Source organism: Cucumis melo, chromosome 4 (genome assembly GCF_025177605.1).
Source record: "Cucumis melo cultivar AY chromosome 4, USDA_Cmelo_AY_1.0, whole genome shotgun sequence".
NCBI classification, from domain to species: Eukaryota; Viridiplantae; Streptophyta; class Magnoliopsida; order Cucurbitales; family Cucurbitaceae; genus Cucumis; species Cucumis melo.
Window position 1 is genome coordinate 32,357,673 of NC_066860.1, and position 20,330 is coordinate 32,378,002.

The following is a 20,330-nucleotide window of genomic DNA, read 5'->3' on the forward strand; positions in this document are numbered from 1 at the left end:
CTTTGCTAACTTTAATTTAACTAAATTTATATTGATATAAAAATGATCTTTCAAATGGTAGAACTTGTTGTTGATTTATTTGACATAAAACAAAAGTTTTTAAAGACTTTTTTTTATTATTATTTATAGTATTTTTATCGAGAAATCTTATAATGAAAATTATTATTATGGTTTAATCGATTTCGATAAAAAATTAATTTTGAGAATTTAAACTTAAAATTTATTAATGAAAAGTCTAAGAACAAGCAAGTGACGAAAATGGTATTTTAATCCTAAGTTTAGTTTGAAAGGAAAGTGGAATGGACACAAATAGCAAGAGAGGTGTGGAAGTTTGTAAAGAGGATAGGAAGCCAAAGGAAGGAGAAGACGACCACTACTCAGAACGAAACAGGTCTTTTTCGTCTTCGCTTGCAAATCGTTGGCTTTCAAACATTAGAAAAAAAAATTCAAAATCTAAGTTTCTCTCTCTACTCATATACATTTCCTTCATTCTCTCTCTAAAGCTCCATTTTTACTTATTCTTCTTCTTCTTCTTATTCTTCTTCTTCTTCTTCAACTACCATTTCTCTCTCTCTCTCTCTCTCTCTCTCTCTCTCTCTCTGCTTGCTTCTTCATTCCTCCAAAGCCAGCCAATAGAACAAACAATTTTAAAACAAGGAAAAACATCATATAGAGAGAGAAGAAAAGGAGAGAGAAGTGATGATAGTCACGTCTTACCTTCCTAAGCCCTTTCTTCAATCCAACTCTTCTTTTTCCATACCCAAATCTTAGTTTTTTCTTACACCCAAATTAATCTTTCTAAAAGGGTTAACAAAATAATCCAAGACCAATTCCTCTTTCCCTCTCAACCCAACTAATTTTATTTTACTTTTTTCTTTTTGATTTTTGGGTTTTCTTTAAAAATGACAGACGTACTCCAACGATCCCCATCTCACTTCCCTTCACCTTCAAGTTCTTCCTCAGCCAATGATGGTTCACACCCACATACCCTTATTAACAGTCCCACCATAAACCATTGTCTTCAATTTCATTTGGGTTCCGAGGAAGAAGAAGAAGAAGAAGAAGAAGAAGAAGAAGAAGAAGAAAGGGACAGAGAGGGAGATCAGCTGTCTCTATTGACACTTTTGGTTGCTGCTTTTAGGAAGTCTTTAATTGGGTGTAGAAGTACTAGTAGTGGAAGCGCTAGAGCTGCTTCACAAAACCTTTCTTCAATGGAAATTGGTTGGCCTTCTAATGTTAGGCATGTTGCCCATGTTACCTTTGATCGTTTCAATGGCTTCCTTGGCTTGCCTGTTGAGTTTGAGCTTGAAGTTCCTAGAAGAGCTCCTAGTGCGAGGTCTTTTATCTCTAACCCATGTCTTGGTTTTGTAAATTTCTTTGATTCTCTATTCGTGATTTTGTGGACATGATACTGGATGTGATGGAAGAATTTCTGTATGTGTTTTGGTTTTGAGTTTTGGGTTGTTTGATTCAGGTAACTTTGACCTCAAATTGTGTTCATATTGCTTTAATCCTTTGTGTCAAATCATTGCATCTTGAACCATGAACATGTAAAGCTGAATGAGAACCATTCTGAATTATTGGAATAATTGATGAAAGATTGGTCTGTAATTGATGAAGATGTGTCAAAACCTTGCATCATGAACCATGAAAATGTAAAGCTAGAGAATCGTTCTGAATGATTGGAAAAATTGATGAAGATTTGTCTATTTATCATCTATTCTGTTATTTATGAACAGTAATTGTTTTGGAGGTTTTTTTTTTTTTTTTTTTGGGGGGGGGGGGGGGGGGTGGGGAACAAACCTTTTGTTCTTTTTGGATTTTAATTGAATTATAGATGGATGTAAACTGTATGAACTTGGCTTAGGGAAGAGTGGTTAAATCGCTATATAACATTTTCTCTTTTAGTGACAATCTATGATTTTGTATTAAATTCAACTTCGCTTGGTGATAAGCCAGTTGATACTTTCAATCAAGAGTTTAATTGTCTAGTGGTTAATTGTGATAATGTTTTGTATTTTATTGGCTTTACATAATCTAAAGATTAACTTTGAGATCATAAGATGTTTCACTTTTTCACAAGGGAATATATCTTATTACTTCTGCCTGTGCAGAATTACCTTATTACAAATTGTACCCATATTGTTTAAAACCTGAAATACTTGTACACAGTTTTCTATAAGCATTCCTTTAGCTTGGTGCTTTGTTTGCTTATTAAGGTAGTCTTTTACTTTGTGTGGTTCCTTTGGGATTTTAGGACTGTGATTGTTCTCTAATGAGTTCCTATTGAGGTAGAAATTTTTTCTAGGTTGCTGTTGTGGGAAAGAAAGCTAGATCCGATTCTTCCTTTTCTGCTGTTTCATCTTACAAAAACTACTATTATTACCAGTGATATAAATTGTATTTCTCCTCTTGACAATGAAAGCTTTTATTTGCAGTGCAAATGTTTTCGGTGTATCTACAGAGTCGATGCAGCTTTCCTTTGATTCAAGAGGAAACAGCGTCCCCACGATACTCCTGTTAATGCAAAAACATTTGTATACTCAAGGAGGCCTGGAGGTATCTACAATGTTCTTGCTTTCATATTATTATGATTATTATTTTATTCATTTATATTTTCCTTGTCATTTGACAATTTCGGGTAGAAAATGACTTGTTGATCTAAACCTGTAGGCAGAAGGAATTTTCAGGATTACTGCTGGGAACAGCCAAGAGGAATTTGTTCGGGACCAGTTAAATCGAGGTGTGGTGCCAGATGGGGTTGATGTCCACTGCTTGGCAGGTCTCATAAAGGTACTACATGGTTCATGACTAATGACAATTTTTCTATCATTAACAGTTGGTAACCGTCATCTTATGATTGATTATCAAATTTTCACCTCTTGTATGCATTGGCCGCTCATCTTGTCTTTTAGAATTAACATAGTGAATAGAAAGGAGAAAAAAACAAAAAATACTGAGATGACTGAGAAATTATTGTAGGCCTGGTTTCGAGAACTGCCAACTGGTGTGTTGGATTCCCTCTCACCAGAACAGGTGATGGAGGCACAGACCGAAGAAGAATGTGCTGATCTTGCAAGACTCCTTCCCGCTACAGAAGCTGCACTTCTTGATTGGGCCGTAAACTTAATGGCTGATGTCGTGCAGTTTGAACATCAGAACAAGATGAATGCCCGTAATGTTGCTATGGTTTTTGCCCCCAATATGACTCAAGTGAGTATGGCATTTCCTCAATCCCTTCTTTGTACTTAAGATAGGATCACATCTCTATAATTTTAGTTATTAGAGGATGGAAAGGTCAAGAACTTGGAAATCATAATAGGCTGGGTAATTATGCTCTGAAAAGACCATTATCTTATGTGAAATATTCTGTGGTTGGACACGCTGCCCTTATCATTATTCATTGAATCCTGTTCTTGGTTCACACGGGCCTAATCGCATTTGTGGTCTTATGGTCGAGGCTCTGATTTGCTCATGACAACATAATAGAAAGAGCGTGCAATTTGATGTGTAATAGTACTCAACTATTCTTGCAGATGGCAGATCCTTTAACTGCCTTGATGTATGCAGTCAAAGTGATGAACTTCCTCAAAACTCTCATTGAGAAGACACTAAAGGACAGAGAAGATTTGGTTGTTGAGTCGGCTCCTGTCTTGCGCATAAATCCATCAGACGAGGACGGTCACCAAAGTGCATCGCAGTTTTATCTAGACGCACAAAATGAGATCGAGAACGTCGAAGCTGAAGATGAACAAGTATTTGTAACTGAAGAACCTATTTCTGAGAGCCCTCTTCATCCAAGTGAAAATAATTGTACCGCTAAAACTGGGTCACAAAGTCTTCTGTCTTCCATTGAAAACATCATTCCAGGAGGAAGCCAGGCATTAGCTAACTGTCCCTGCGAAATTGTATCAGAAATAAACTCTTTGGTAAATGAAGAACAGGAGAGGGGTCTCGCAAGCCAAGTCAGGACAGCTCAAATTTGTCGAAAGAATAACCTTGATCGATCGAACAGTTTGAATCTGAAGAAAGGCACCAAGAAGGTGAATGAGTCAGTGAAGGTTTACACAACAGGTGCTACACAAAGGACAGGCAAGAAAAATGGAATTGTCGGGAGATTGAATTCGAGGACGGAGCTAGCTGAAGCTTGGCGTTGAATGAACTGAACGATATTACACGAATCACGTGTGGTTCTCTCTCTTTCGTTTTATGCTGGTGGGGAGTGGTGATAACTGTTTAAAATATGGCCTTTTGATTTTGTTGCTGTTGAAATGGTGTGTATGAGTTTTATCTATACGTACGTTCAAATGTGCTTCTTGTTGCAGTTTCTTGACCTTGTATTGTTGACAGCCCTAACTAACATATTCTTTTCTTCTACCTCTTCTTTTTAATTCCTACTGCTCAACACTCTACTCATTGGTCTCTAACCTCTCACCCTTTTTCTTTTACCAGATTCACTTTTTTTATATTTTGCTGGATCAGTTCAATTTTGATTAGTTTATGCCTCTATTTGATGAGCATTAATTTTTTGCTTTTGAAAATCAAGTTTTTTTTATTCTTTATCTTGTTATCTACTTTCTTGTGACGTTTTCAAAATCTATACTAGAGTTAAAAGAAACTAAATAAAAGTTTTGAGAACAAAAAAATCAAATGGCTATTAAATGACATCTTAATAATTTAAACCTAAGATCTAAGTTCAATGTCGAATTTGACATACATTATGAATTGACCAACTACCTACTCTATTAAGTTGTGGATGGAAGAAAAAGAAAACGAAGGGGACCAACAATCTTTGAGTTACCGTCACATCTGTTTTAGATGTCAATTTCTATCCAAAATCCTAACTAAGTTATTTTTGGATAATAGTTCTGAAACTTCCATGAAAGATCAAGATCTATATATCAACTTAGAGACAATAGATAATTTTAAGAAAATGACAAAGTTTATGGGTATAATAAATCAAATTATCAAATCTAATATTCTCAAATTTTTAACTAATTATGATTACATCAAATTATTCGTCCACACACTTAATAAAATAAAAAATCCAAAAAAAGCTTTAAAATATTTATTTTAATTACTGAAATTTAATATTATAACGAAAAACAGCAAAACAGGGAAATCCGTACGGCATTCACGGGACGTTGACGGTTAATAGAAGAAAGTAGTTCCTGATTGGTAGTTAATTAAAATCGAACCACTAGATTGTCTCCACGTGTCACTGTGACCCTTTCACATGGAAGTGAATATAATGACCGAAGCCAATAAGTTTGGTTTTCGTTTCTGTTTTCTCAAACATAAATAAAAAGAAGAAAAAGGGAAAAAGCATTTTTTTAAAAAAAAAACAAAGGAAGGAAAAAGGGAAAAAAAGAAAAGAAAAAAAGAAAAAAGGAAAAAGAATGGGAAGCCAAGGAAGAGACGGGGAAGGGTTTCCAGCTGTGGACGTGGAGAGAGAGTTAAATCCAGGAGATAACAAGCACGTTGAAGTCGATCCCATTTCCTCTCAAGTCGCTACATCTTTGGAAGCTAAGGTCAAGCCAACTTTTTTTTTTTTTTGTACATGAAGATGAGTGATGCATTGTTTTCTTGATTTGAAAATTTTATTAAATACATTGAGCTAAGTTCTTAATAGCAAAGATAGTTCAGTGAAAAGGTTATGGAATAAGAGAAAAATAATAATGTGTCGTCACGCATATTTCAGGAACATGAGAAGAGAACAGCAGCGGAAGAAGAGCGGAAGAGAGCAAAGAAGAAGAAGGAAGCAATGCAGACGTTGAAGACAACGTTCATCGTCTCCGGAATCATCGCTGCCGTAGCGGTGGCGGCCTTTGCCATTGTTAAGAAATTGCGTGAAAACTAATTCGTTTTTCTCTCAACTTTGCTCGATCCTCCCTCACTCTTAATCGTCTTTTTTCTTTCTTCTTCTCTTTTTTGTTTTGTTTGACGTGTGTGTTGTTTAATGGGAAAATGGTTAAATTAAAAGTTTATGGTGAGAAAAAGGTTTTCTTTTGTTAGAATATCAAAAGAAAGAGAGATTTTTTTTTTATATATGTTGTTACATAATTTTATGCTATTAAATATATATAAACCCTACTTGAGAATTATATTGTTGGTGTTTTTTTTAATTTACTTCTAGTTGCTTAATTTGTACTAAATAAATAAAAAAAACATAGAATGGATTAATGTATGTCTCTTGCGAACTAAAAATCTAATCATACATATTAATTATTTTTATGTTTAAATTTGATAATTTGACTTTGACACATGTTTTACTTTATTTATTATCGTTTGCCATCTAAGATACATATTTATAAAATGATGTCTTCATTTTGATTTTTCTAAAAAATACACATTGATAAAAATAAAAAAAACATTTTTAGAATTTTATATGCACAGACAATCACATTCAAGTGAAGAAACATGATAAAATACAAGAAATTTTTGTTTTCATTACTGTAAAAACAAATTATAGATGTATGAGAAAACAAACCATTACATACATCAACATCATGTTTTTTTAAAGACAATTTTTATTTTTGCTATGGTATTGAATTCAACCCTCTCAAAAGTTATTGAGAACACTAAAAAAGACAAGAATTACTTGTTTTTGTTTTTTTAGTAAATTCTTTAATTTAAAAGATAATTGTGGATCATAACAAATTCTTACAAAATGGGTTTGTTTGTTTGTGAAAAGTGAAAATTAGAAGGGTTATTTATACCAATTTTTTTGCTTTCCTCGCGTCCTTCCCGTTTGAAGCACAAGCTAGTCCTGAAAACGTAGAACCTGTCTTCATTTTCTTCGCGCGCTTTCCAACGGAAAAATGTTCCTCGCTCGTCAATCTTCTCCCTTTCTCTCAAATCCTCAGATTCTCTTCTACAATCTCAAGCCAATTTCTCTTCATGCCTCTAGATTCGAATCCAAAATCCCAAATCTTCGTATCCATACTAAGCCATTACCATTCAAATCCATCAATTCCTCTAACCCCACAATCGAACATTCTCAATCCCAATCGCATCGCCCACTTCTTCGCACTTTTCACACCTTCAAAACCCTAATTCCCTATATTCTCTCTCAGCGTAACCATATCCTTGCTGGTTGGCTCTGTAGTGTTGTCTCCGTTTTCTCTCTATCTCTAATCGTACCTAAGATTGGGAAATTTTCTTCGATTATCGATAAGGTCGATGCAATCAAGTTGTGGGATCAGAGTCTGGTTTTGGGGATTTTGGTGTTTGCTCGGTTCGTTGCGAGTTACTGTCAAGAAGCCTTCATATGGGATGCAGCGTTGAATGCCATTTACGAAATCCGTGTTCGTGTTTTCGAGAGAGTTCTTGCAATGGATTTGGATGTTTTTGAAGGTGGAACTGGTGTTTCTTCTGGCGATATTGCTTATAGGATCACTGCGGAGGCCTCGGATGTGGCGGATACTGTGTATTCTCTCTTGAATGTGAGTGTAATCGAGTTTAATATCTTTCTCTTTGTACATTTCTCTTTCAACTTCAGCTTGTGGAAAATTAACTACATGTATTGTGAATTTGAATTAACGGGTATAAATTGAATGTTTTAGATATGGAAATTTAATCATTTGGTTCTTAACTTTTTAGTTTTATTTGTAGCTTCATTTATATTACAGACCGTAGTACCCAGTCTGTTGCAGTTGTCAGCAATGGCGACCCAAATGTTAGCTATTAGCCCTGTCCTATCCTTGATTTCAGCCTTGGTAAGAATTGAAAAGAAAGCAGGAGTTTTCGGATCATCTTGTTTTGAATGTTTCTTTGCTGTGTTATCTCAGTGGAATCATATGGAGAGTCTGATTGTCTTTACCTGATCTTAGGTTATTCCATGCATAGCTCTTGTCATTGCATATCTTGGTGAGAGACAACGCCGAATTTCTAAAATGGCAAGTCTGAGCATTGCTAATCTTTCATCCTATCTAAATGAGGTATAGCTTCACTAAAATCATACTCAATTTGTATTTTTCACAGGTGAAAGTTTAATCTAAATCATGTCTGTGGATTCACCTTGAGAGACTAACGCTTAAGTTTTTGTTATTTTTGTCATAATGTAATAGGTCCTCCCAGAATTTCTTTTTGTGAAAGCTAACAGCGCAGAGTTTCGTGAGAATATCAGGTTTCAGAGGCTTGCTCGCACTGACCTGTATGAACGTCTAAAGAAGAAGAAGATGAAGGCTTTTGTACCTCATGTTGTACAAGCTCTATATTTTGTGTCGTTGTCAATGCTTTGTGTTGGTTTGATGGTGGTTTCAAGAGGTTCATTTAGTAGTAGTAGCATGGTTTCATTTGTCACGTCATTGTGTTTTCTCATTGAACCAGTTCAGGTGATATACTATGTTATGACAATAGCTTCTGTATATAATTTTTTAGTCCTGTGTTTGATTTTCCATTTTCTTTTAACAATTATACAGAAAATTGGAAAGGCGTACAATGAGTTGAAGGAAGGTGAACCTGCCATTGAACGCTTGTTTGAGTTGATTGAGTTCAAGCCTACGGTAAATTTCTAATTGATGTTAATTTTATGTCTAGAAATACACATTTACTTTCAGTTTATTGTTTTTTATAATATATTGGATAAATAATTGCATTGTGAGCTTTTACTGGAGGCAATCGAGTTTATGACTAGTAACTTTTGTGAAAATCATTTTCTTACTTTTATGAATGTTCAGATTATGACTCGTAAAGACTAGTTCGTTCCCTCTGTTGATTTTCCGATGCATTTACACTTATTTTTTTCCTGTCGTCTCAAATATGATCTTCAATTTCCATCTCAAATTCGTTGTTATATTTTTTGTTGAAATGTTCATTTTAAATAGTTTTTTGAAACGAATGTCTGAATGTTCTATCATTTTTGTGGTGTTAAGTCATCTTTGCTTATAAATTTTGAAATGCTCTTCCATATCTGTGGTCCTATTTCATAAAGATGTCATCTATGTGGTTTTGTTCCTTCTTGATGAGCTTTCTACCAATTCAATTAATGGATCGAGCATTTCAATTTCTAATGATAGGTGATTGAGACATATGATGCCATTCCTTTAAACTGTTTGAAGGGGGAGTTGAAATTTTGTAACGTCTCATTTGCCTATGGGAGCAACATGCCTCTTGTTTTGGATGGATTGAACCTCCACATCAAAGCGGGAGAAACGGTTGCTTTCATTGGACCTTCTGGAGGTGGAAAGACGACACTTATTAAATTGCTTCTCCGCCTTTATGACCCATTATCTGGTAGACTATTTATATTATGGTTATTAGTTCGATGTCTCAGATCCCTCTTTTTAAAGTTCTCTTCCTGACTTCAAGATTTTACTTTGTTTCCTTTTGTTTTGCCACACACATTATTTACCCTTTCCATGATATAAATATTGTTTGTTCTCTGAATAGGTGATATACTTATTGATAACCACAATATTCGGACAGTTCGATTTAAAAGTTTGCGGAGAAACATTGGTCTAGTTTCTCAAGACGTGGTAAGTGATTGGTGATTACTTGTAAATGCATTTTGTGGTGAGTGATTGGTGATTACTTGTAAATGCATTTTGTTGTGATGTAAATATATAGTCCGTGTTACACGGTAATTGCTCATGGGTTTTGTTATTTTGCTTCTCTCATAAGTTTCCATCTAGATAGTGACCTCTCTTCAGAATGTAACTATAACTTTTCAAAGTTTTAAAGTTCCAGACTAAATTTAAAATTTGACCAAATTTATAATTGGAGGCTCTTACCATTGCTTCTCAGATTATTGTTGTAACAGTGACTTTCATCTTGGTTCTTTACTGCCAAAGTCGATATAGATATAGTTTAATGATAATTAGCATGTATTCCTTCCTTTCCTTTTAGTTTGATGGGTCAAATCTTTGGTTCACCCCTTGCTTAATTCATTCAATCAATCAATTGGCCTCTAAGAAATAAATCCATGGTGTGATTTTCCAATGATTGTCTTACTGAAAAGAAATTTCTCCATGATTGCCTTGATGATTATATGAACGTTGTTTTTTGTTTTCAGACCCTTTTCTCAGGAACTGTAGCTGAAAACATAGGATATTATGATCTGACAAAGGAAATTGACATGGAAAGGGTCAAGGAAGTGGCACAAATCGCAAATGCTGATGAGTTTATCAGAAGGTTACCGAAAGGATACGATACAAATATTGGACCAAGGGGCTTAACGTTGAGTGGTGGACAAAAGCAAAGGCAAAATTTCGATTTTACTTGACTATTATAGGATTTCTCCATCTTGTTCTTGTACTGGTTAACATTAAACTTACCTGTAATTTCATATGACAGATTAGCCATTGCAAGGGCGCTCTATCAAAACTCATCCATTTTGGTTTTGGATGAGGCGACTTCTGCATTAGATAGCGCTTCCGAGTTACTGGTCAGACAAGCTCTGGAGCGCCTGATGGAAAATCATACTGTAAGATGAGAAGTAGCTTGTTTATTTTTTATCCATGCTTAGACTACTGTGCTTGCATTTCAAAATTAAGTTTCTTGTGATATCCAAAATGGTTCGATCGCGGAAATTAACGGTCTTAACTGTCAAAAAGCTTGTAGGGTGCAAATGAACTGGCTGAAACTTAAACTCGTTGTTATATTTATAGTTGTTTAACAACCTGAGCATATACATATATTATCGCTTAAGAACTTTAAGGCTCAAATTTTCATTTAAACCAAAAAAACATATAAAATAGAAGTTTATAGTTGTTTATCTTGGATTTTCTGTTGGTTTCTTATTATTTCTGCTTTACATTTCCCTTGGTTGGATTTAATATATATGCACATTATATATTCATAGGTGCTGATAATTGCTCATCGATTGGAAACTATACTGATGGCGAATCGAGTATTCATTTTAGATGGTGGGAAGCTGGAGGAGCTACCTTGCCCTGCTATTTCCGATAGTAATTATAACTCATTGATGAAAACTGGGTTGGTGATTTGAGCATCATTTTTCTTCTTATCCAATTTTTTTTTCTCCTTAATTTTACTAGAGTACATTTATATTTATACGTTTGTTTCATTCAACGTTATACTTTATAGACTTGGGGGTATATATAATAATATAAGAAAGGAAAACTTTATTGGTTGGGGTCATATGACCGAGGTATTTAGCGAAATTTTGCTTCCTGATAACTTTGATTGGAATACGAGTTGTAGATAGAGTTTAGGGATTTTGAATAGATCCTTTGTTATATTGGGTTATCTGAAAAAAAAAATCTTCGACATTTGGGAGATGAAAAATGATGAATTTGGTATTATTTTGTGGTCGAAGAAATTGACGATTTGACCCTATTTTAGAATTGAGTTTCAAATGTTGAACTTTTAATAAAGTGTAAGGAAGGAGAAGTGATTTTGTACAATATCAATACTCAACAATAATTTGATTAGACTCAGCTGCCAATCTACTACTTCTTTACTTTTCTCTCGTTCCTTCAAGATAATGAGCTAAATTATAAAAATTGTTCTCAACGATTTGGATAAAAAATACAACTTTTAAAAATTAAAAAATGTCTTTAAATTTTTGAAAAGATTAAAAAAATATTTAACCAGAGAAATTGTACTATAAATTATTGAAAAGTTTCATAAATACCTTTAAATTAAAAAAAAAAAAAAGTCAAAAAATACTCTCATTAGTCCAATTTTTATACTAATTTCTTAGCAACCAAAACTTTTAGTTAAAACCATAGTCCCAAAACTTTTAGGGTGTGTTTGGAGGAAGGAAAGAGTTATGGAATAAAATGATTATAATAATCCTAGGATTATGATAATTCTAGTATTATGATAATATGTGTTTGAGGAATAGATTATTATTGGTAGTGTTGTGGTAATATGTGTTTGGGAGAGAAAATATGAAAGGTAGTGTTATGATGGTATGTATTTGGAGGAGAGATTATGATAGTAGTGTTATGGTAATATGTGTTTGGGAGAAGAGTTATGATTGTAGTAATTTAAAAAACAATAATAAATTTTTGATTGGATTGTTTGAGTAGGGTAATGTATAGTTGTAAAAAAGTAAAAATAGGATAAGATAGGGTTATTTAGGGATTAGGATAACCCTAATCCCCCTTTATCATAATCCTTGGGCCAAACACGGTTTGGCCCAATTTCCTAATCCTTTTCCTCCTAAAACCCCACCCCAAACATACCCTAAGTTAAAACCATGGTCCCAAAACTTTTAGTTAAAACCATAGGTTACAAATTTTCATAAGTTCAATATCAATAAAAGAGGTAAATCTATATTTCCATTATATCGTAAATCACAAAAAAATAAACATCCAAATGACACTATATAAATCTAATATAAATAATAGATATGTTTAATTGTTTGAAAATAATAAAATATTTATCGGCTAATTTAACATTGTTTTTTATAACTTTTTGAAAAAGATTAATCAAAATCAAATTTTACTTAAAATTAAGACTTTCATATCTTAGTCCATCGATGTTCATGGTTCCATTCTTATTAATTATAAAAATACCCTCAATTTCTCCTCCTCAACAAAACGCTCCATATCCATCTTCTTTTTCTGTCTCTCTACTCCACTTTTTGGTTCTTCACATGCATCTTTAGGCTTCTATAAATTGGCTAAAATTTTTGGTAAGGACAGTTTGTTCCTATTCAAAAATCTCCTACTAAAAATTGTTATTTGTTTATTTGTGTATTTGTGGGTGAAATTGAAAAATGAATTAATATAATATGGTAGGATGAATTTTCACTACGTTAAAACTAGACTCATTACATAAGGTGTCGATTAATTTTTACTAATTCATATTCATTTTAACTTTTTTTTTTTTACATTAAGTTCTCTTTTCTCATAGTTTTTGTTTTACCCTTTTTATAATATTGAAAAAGAAAAATGTATATGAAAAATCTGAAAATGATACCGTTCGTTGATTGCTCGTGCGAGCACGTGTAGACCGTCGGATGAAGCAGACTATCTGTCTATAAATACCTATCTTCTCATTTCGTTTTTAGTCGAAGCTTCAATTTTGCCTCTTTCAAAAACCGCGCGCTTTTTCGATCGATTCGATTGCCATTTCCGGCGAACTCTCCGATCGCTGAATCAGGTATTGTAGTTCCTCAGTGCTCTTTTGATTCTTTGTTCGAGTGTTTTGCAATTATTCTCCCCCTTGTTTGGTTCAGTTTGTTAGATCGAAGTGCACGATGAAATTCTTTTTGACTCTTTTCTTGTATCGTCTTGTCAGGAATATGGATATGTTTGTTTGGCGTCAAATTAAGTCTAGTTGTTTTCTAGTTTGGTCGCATTTTCTTCCTGATTATGGTCTGGGTTCCTCATTTTGACATTTAAAGAAAGTAGAGAATTTAGACGCTGGAAGACAGTTGTGAGTGGAGAATTTTAACATTAGTGAAGCTAAAATAAGAGCTAACCCACAGTGATCATCATTCATACTCGTATTGTTATAATTAATTTTTCTTTCAAATGCAAAGAGCTTAGAGAGAATGGAACCACCTACTTAGGATTTAAATTTTAACAAGTTATCTTGACAATCAAATGCGTTAAAATCACATGTTTCTTTTGTTAGAACAGTTGAGTGCAACAAAGTGGGATGAACACTCTGTGAAAATTTCTCTGACTGATATCTTATAGACATTTTTTAAACATAGCAATTGGTTTTGAGTACAAATGTCAAAAGTAACTGTTTGGATCTCCACCACATTAGATTTTTGTAACGAGGAAGAAAATTACTTGTGAAATGCTGTCTGCTAGTTGCATAAATGCCACCATGAATTTTTTTTATTGATTTGGTGTTTAACCCAACAAATTTCAAGCATTGCTAACATGGTGGAACAAGTTTGTTTTGTTCTCACTAGATGTTCCTCTCTGAAATATTTTCTTCTTGTTCTTGCTGTTTACTATAGATGGATACATCAAACCCTTCAGTTTTTGTCAATGCTGAGCTTTTACGACTGTATGTTGGAAGAAGAGTTCGGGCTGTGATTCAGGTACTGTCTGAAGGCAATGGAGTCATACTTGGTAAATCAACGGATGACAACCAGATCACTGTCAAAGGTTCCCCGCCCTTTCCTCTTTCAAAGTTTGTCGAGGTGATTGGAATTGCTGATACTGACAAATCCATTCGAGCTGATGTGTGGACCAATTTTGGTGATTCATTTGGTATGCTCTCTTCTTCAATCATGCTTACGCTAAAATGACATTTGGTATTCTTACGCAAAAATGACGGTAGAAATAGTTGGCTTGGGTCATGCTGAAAGCCCAAGGAATTTATTTTCCCCTAATTTTATTCTTTTGATGAGGCTATTTTCCCCTAATTTTATTCTTTTAATGAGGCTTGTGGTGTCTATAAATACTTCCCCTTTGTACCTTTATAATTTCAGAAATAATAAGAAACATCTATACCATGGTTTTTCTCCCTGTACTAGGGTTTTCACATAGACCTCGTATTCTTTCTTTCTCTTTACTTTCAATAATGACACTTTGAAGCTCAGAAACTGTATAGTGCCAATATTTATGTTTGAATTAGCTGAAGAGGATCACTAATTGTGTTTTCAGCTGTATCAATGTTCTTGGCGAAAGCAATGTTGAGTTTTAAATAGATATTTTCTCAAAAAGCCTAGCTAAATCTGGCATGTGCAATTCTGAAGCGTAACTTGGCTAGATCATCAGTTTGGAACCGGGATCAAACTAGTTGAAACTAGTATTTGACATTCATTTTGTATCTAGTTGAAACTAGCATTTGACATTCATTTTGTATCTAGTTGAAACTAAATCCATTCTCTTTTTAAAACCTTCTGCTTACCTTGTATGAATGTGAAATTACCGAACTGGAACATTGTGCACTTGAGTTGGATCTATCACACTTCTCTTGGTCCTTAGGTTTTAGGTCTTCCCACTCTCCTGGCGCTCTCTATTTTCTCTTGCTCTTGTACTCACTCCTTTTTTTTATAATTAAAAGGGAGTGAATATAACAAGACTGCGAGAGTCAACATTAGGAATTGAAATTGAGGATGTATAGTTCCAAGAGCGAGAGTTGCCCAATACAAAAGCACAATAAGGTCATTTCAACAATTTTCTGACGACGATGCAAACAAAATGTCAAAAAACTTTTTATAAAGTGGAGCTGTTTCTAGTATTGACCCAAAATTTGGTTCAACCATACAATTATCAGCAGTCACCAAGTTCTATAAATGTAGAAATAAGAGAAAAAAACTATACCAAATGATGAACTTGGCGAGTGAAAAACCAGTTATATGTGGGTGTGAGTGCGTTTCATTTTGTGAGCCCTTGGGATAATTCTGTTAGTTGGGAAAGGGGCGTTGAATAGGCTGAGGTAGGGAGTCTTTCGTTATCTTTTGGCATATTTTTTTTGTAGATCTTTTCAGCATAAAGGAGAAGGGGGAGATTTCGAACTCCCTCCATATTTGCCAAAACAGGGAATCTATAATTCATATCTCTCAAATCCATCTTACTTAGCTCATTAAGACTTAAGAATTTGTTACCCCACGATGTTTTATATAATCTTCTCCTTGGATGAGGAGCCTGAAGATGAGATATGCCAATAATTCAAGCACGAGTTACTTATAGAATAATCACTCTTGGATTATTCTTTCAACATTCTATGAGATTAGATTAGTTATTGAACTTTTACCAACTATTATGAGAACAACTAGCATTCTGAATTCTTTGTTTAACGCTGTTTGCAGATACATCTACCTTCAATCAACTATGCCAGTTTGCTAATGGGGAGTTCAAACACTTGTTTATCTGATTTTCAAGCCAGACATTCTTTAGCAAGCTCCCGTGACACGCCAAGTCGCCAATGTTCTCTTCATGTTCTTCTGAAAGCATCCGAGATTTATCGTTCATACGGTATTGAACTTTTCAGGTAAGGGATGTATAAAATTTGAATATGCAAAGTATGTTTGTGTTAGAATATACTAGAATGAACATTGCTTCAAAATGATAAAAAGAATTATATTTTAATCAATTTCGTTTGTAGTTTTTTAGGTTAGTAAGCCTTTGTGAATGCAAATAAACTGAAAACCGATGATTACAAACTGACGAACTATAATCTTTAACTGAAGCTCAATGTTATGAAAAACATAATCTAGAGAATATATGCCAACAAAATTGTAATCTAATTCATTTTTCTATTGCCTTTAGTGATTTTATATTTACATATTAGCCTCTTTTTTTTTAAATTAATTTTATTTTTTTAACCTCCCAAAAAAGTGAGAAAAAGGTATTGGACATCTCAATTTCGTTGAAAGCTAAGAAGAGGGTAAGTTCGTAAGTAGTTGATGAGTTTGCATTAACCAAACATGCAATCAAATATACTCCGATTCTCTTTTTAAGCCTGATTTTTCTTAGTAATGAAAGCTAAGAAGAGCGTAAGTTCGTAAGTAGTTGATGAGTTTGCATTAACCAAACATGCAATCAAATATACTCCGATTCTCTTTTTAAGCCTGATTTTTCTTAGTAATGAAAGTTAAGAAGAGGGTAAGTTCGTAAGTAGTTGATGAGTTTGTATTAACCAAACATGCAATCAAATATACTTCGATTCTCTTTTTAAGCTTGATTTTTCTTAGTAATGAAAGATGCCTTTTGTTTATTGTTAGAGTAGAAATTTAAATTTTTATTTGACTTTTTATTTTTCCATTTTCCTTAGATGTGTTTTTTGCATCATCGTAGGAATATTGTCGACGTGAACATAACTCTACTAATCAACTTAGTGTGTTTTTTTCCTCTTTTAAATCATAAACCTCTTGGTTATCTATATATACAAAGGTCTAAAGGATAGTTGCAAATGTAGCACTTAGATTCAAAATAATCAAATATATAGCAACATTTTAAAAAAATTGCAAATATAGCAAAATTTGTCAAAATCTATCGATGTAGGAGTTTATCACTGATAGACCATGAGCAAAAATGTTGGTCTATCACTGATAAACCATAGGAGTCTATCAACGATAGACGTCTATCATAGATAGATTTTGCTATATTTACAATTTTTTAAAAATATTGTTGCATAATTAATAATTATTCTAAAAATTGTTATCCATTCTAATTACTTTTAATTAAACTAAGCTTTTATTGACCCACTAAACATAACTATAAGTATTATTGGTGTGCAATGAGCACATAAGCATGTTATGCAATTAATTTTAAACATTATTAATATAATTTTTAAAGTGTTATTCTTTTCTTAATACAATAGTGGCAATGAGATTTCAATTGCATAGACTTTTGTATGTCAATTGAGCTATCATTTTGGCAATAAAATAGTTATCATCTAATAAAAGGACAAAATGAGAGCTACATAAGGTAGATTTTTCTTTTTTTTTTTTTTTTTGGATCAGATGAATTTAGTAAATTCTTGTTTACAAATTTATTTCTAAAACAAACATGGGTAATTGAATTGTATTTCGAGTCTATCATCCCGAAAATGAAAATCTTGAAAACAAAACCTTTACATTTTTTATATCTCAAATTGAGCAATCAACCCCATTGCAGGATGAAATATCAACTTCTAAATTTTATTGTACATATATAAATATACTTTTTTTAGATTAAAAAAAACGACTATTGTACATGTATCCTCACTCTTTTGGTGTATTCAATTACAGTAATTTTTGTTCGACCAAACGTTTCTTTTCTTTTACTTTTTACTAAAATAGCTATAATGTCAATTATCTTAACTCTTATTCTAATTATACGTCATTAATCAAAGTCCTTAGAGGTTCAAATCTTTTATTTTTCTAATATTATTAAACAAAAGAAAAAAAAGTCAAATTTAGAGGATAGTAAATCAAGAAGGGATACCAAAAGAGATTAAAAGAATATAAAAATCTTCTTTAAAAACAATATTAAAAATCATTAATAAATCATCGTGTTAGGATGAATTAGTTTCACTAATAGTACACATCATCAAATATTAATACAAACAAATCAAACCCACACAAAAACACACACAGGTTGTCAGGTCCTAAAACTAACTTTAAAACCCATTTCTATCAATGCTAAAATTAAACTAAAATAAAATAGAATAAAAAGGGAAATCCTTTTTTTTCCTCCCCGAATTGAAATTTCAAGAACAAATAGGACACCGAATCAACCCATTTTCATTGCACTCACCACATTTAGTCGTCTTCTTCTTCGTTTGATCCAAAACCTTACAGCTTCCATTGCAATCCAAACACATTACAAATCTCATGCCCCCGCATCCTTCACACCCACTGCCGGCCGCCGTCGGAATCCCCTCAAACAGAACCCCCAATTTCCCCTCCTCCTCCATTTTCAACACCTCCGCTGCCCCTCCGATCAGCCTCCCCTTCACAAACAACGCCGGAACTTTCACCTCCTTGCTCCCCATTAATGCCCTCAAATCCTCTTTGAAACCGGAATCCATCGACACGTCTCGCTCCACCACGTGAATGCCGTAGGATTCGACGATTGATCGAACCTTGTTGCAGTCTTCGAATGTCTTTCTGATTCCTCGAAGCGTCGTCGTGTAGATCACGACGGAAGTTTCGCCACCGGGAGGACACAGTTCCTCGAAATGTTTTAAAGCGGTTTCTGATTCTTGAAAATGTCTCGCTGCCTTAGACTTCGGCGTCTCTGAAACTATTCTCTTGATTTGTTCTCCTTCTTCGGTTAATTGTCTCTCGTAAGATGCTACGAGCTCTGGATCGAACAATGGACTCAAACTCCTTCTTCGAGCCGATAAAAGCCCCGAATCGCTTCCAAAACTCTGCCTTCTCGCGGAAATGGGTGTACTCTTCACTGGAACGGTCAATTTCAGGGCAGACTTGGGGGAAACTTTCGACGAGTTGTTCACTTTCAGAATCTCTTTCGGACTGTAATCCAATCGTCCAACGCCATTCACTCGGCCACGATTCTCCTTACCGCCGGACTTCATCGCCTTCTTCGGAGTGCCTATTTGATTAAAGAACTTCAACGGACTTCTTCGATCGAAATCAGCCAACCCGCGAAGAAAAACTCTGGTTTTAGGGCTTTTTTTGCCCCGATTTGCAATCGGAATTCCTTCTTCTAAGCCGTCCATTAACTCCCAAGCGTTAATCACTTCTGGTTCTTCCCGAGGCGGCGACTTCTTCGTCGTCTCTAAAACTAACTCCTTCGATTTCTGATCGGCGTCGAGATTGAGAACGCCGTAAGTGCTGGATGTGAGAGAGACGACGTGGTTGAGATACTCGCCTCCATTGTTGACGATGATGTCCCTCTGAAGATCCTTCCGGTAGAGTTTTGATGATACACAGCCCATTGATGCTTCTTCTTCTTCTTCTTCTTCGATCTTTCGGAGCTTTTTAAGTGATGAAAGAAAAAAGCAGAGGCGAAGAGAGTGAGTGAGTGAGTTTTTCAGTTAATTGTTTTTTCTTTTTTCTTTTCTTTTTTTTTTTTAATAATGACCGTTACTAAATTGTGCAAACGGGCCCCAACGGTCGAAAATTTCGAATGAGACTTTTGTTTTGTTTTTATTTATTTATTTATTTTCGGGTTGGTTTTTGAGGAAATTATCCTCTCTCCTCTTCACTTCGAAATTTGCCCCCACATTTTTTTATAATATGATTTTAATCCCCACTGCTTTTTTCCACTTATGGCAGCCTTTTATATTTTCCCTCTCATTTCTTCATTTTTCTTCCTTTCATTTTTAGTTTATTTTTTATCTTTAAAAGTTTGAATTTGGTTTTTGTGGTTGGATTTAATTAATCTTCTTAAATGTTTTAAGTTGGTATTTGATCTAATAATAAACAAAATAATAAAAGATTAAATTTGTAGTTTTAAAATAATTGGAATTAAGTCGAAACCTAGCCATATATTGATTGAACTTTTTTCTTAAAAAAATTGACCCTCTTCAAATTGGATGTTGTGTCTATGTATCTACTTTTATGTTCTGATTTGTTTAAAGGATACGATAGTATGATCATTAAATTGTGTTTTAAGTTTGATTTGTCTTTATCGTTCTTAATTAGGGTTTTTTAAGAATAATAAAAGATAAAACATTTACATTTCGTGGTAAAAATCTATTAAAGAATAAAAATATAATACACCCAACATTGCTTTGAAGTATAATTATTTTTGTTGGACTTTACCGTTTTTATAATTTATCTTTTAATTACTTTTTAAAGTTTAAATTATAATCATTAAATTAATGAAGTTTTTTCAAAATTAAAAAAAAAAACTAAAAACTATTTACATTTAATAGAAAAAAATTACTAAAAGACAAAATTTATTATGTTGGATTTTTTGCGAAAGATAAATATTTTGTTAATTTTTTCTATATTTTTTTAAATTTTTTTAAATTTATAAAAAAATATAATT

At 33.6% G+C, this 20,330-nt stretch overlaps 5 protein-coding genes across 7 annotated transcripts; 4 read left to right on the top strand and 1 right to left on the bottom strand.

The window, feature by feature from the left end:
* The first annotated feature begins 301 nt into the window (after positions 1-301).
* LOC103486622 (rho GTPase-activating protein 5-like) lies at positions 302-4,377 on the top strand. Its single transcript, XM_008444632.3, has 5 exons — positions 302-1,336; positions 2,439-2,559; positions 2,674-2,793; positions 2,983-3,213; positions 3,537-4,377. The coding sequence occupies exons 1-5, from the start codon at positions 903-905 to the stop codon at positions 4,155-4,157; spliced, it is 1,527 nt and encodes a 508-aa protein (XP_008442854.2). The 5' UTR covers positions 302-902; the 3' UTR covers positions 4,158-4,377.
* Positions 4,378-5,291: 914 nt separating this feature from the next.
* LOC103486621 (uncharacterized) lies at positions 5,292-6,104 on the top strand. The gene is made up of 2 exons (XM_008444631.2): positions 5,292-5,531; positions 5,702-6,104. Exons 1-2 carry the CDS (start codon positions 5,400-5,402, stop codon positions 5,858-5,860), a joined length of 291 nt encoding a protein of 96 aa, XP_008442853.1. The 5' UTR covers positions 5,292-5,399; the 3' UTR covers positions 5,861-6,104.
* Positions 6,105-6,729: 625 nt separating this feature from the next.
* On the top strand, positions 6,730-11,126 carry LOC103486620 (ABC transporter B family member 29, chloroplastic). Of its 3 annotated transcripts, none has more exons than XM_008444628.3 (10): positions 6,730-7,445; positions 7,632-7,718; positions 7,833-7,940; positions 8,070-8,336; positions 8,424-8,507; positions 9,021-9,237; positions 9,394-9,479; positions 10,016-10,203; positions 10,297-10,426; positions 10,805-11,126. In XM_008444628.3, the coding sequence occupies exons 1-10, from the start codon at positions 6,822-6,824 to the stop codon at positions 10,949-10,951; spliced, it is 1,938 nt and encodes a 645-aa protein (XP_008442850.1). In that variant the 5' UTR covers positions 6,730-6,821; the 3' UTR covers positions 10,952-11,126. The 3 variants fall into 3 exon arrangements, with proteins under 3 accessions (XP_008442850.1, XP_016899625.1, XP_008442851.1); XM_017044136.2 differs by having other exon boundaries at positions 9,063-9,237; XM_008444629.3 differs by having other exon boundaries at positions 7,297-7,445; positions 7,615-7,718.
* Positions 11,127-12,922: 1,796 nt separating this feature from the next.
* Positions 12,923-15,978, top strand: LOC103486618 (replication protein A 14 kDa subunit B). The gene is made up of 3 exons (XM_008444625.2): positions 12,923-13,077; positions 13,892-14,147; positions 15,695-15,978. Exons 2-3 carry the CDS (start codon positions 13,892-13,894, stop codon positions 15,757-15,759), a joined length of 321 nt encoding a protein of 106 aa, XP_008442847.1. The 5' UTR covers positions 12,923-13,077; the 3' UTR covers positions 15,760-15,978.
* A 1,844-nt stretch (positions 15,979-17,822) lies between these two features.
* Positions 17,823-19,365, bottom strand: LOC103486619 (uncharacterized protein At5g39865). Its single transcript, XM_008444626.3, has one exon. The coding sequence runs from the start codon at positions 19,270-19,272 to the stop codon at positions 18,079-18,081; it is 1,194 nt and encodes a 397-aa protein (XP_008442848.1). The 5' UTR covers positions 19,273-19,365; the 3' UTR covers positions 17,823-18,078.
* Between the last annotated feature and the right edge of the window lie 965 nt (positions 19,366-20,330).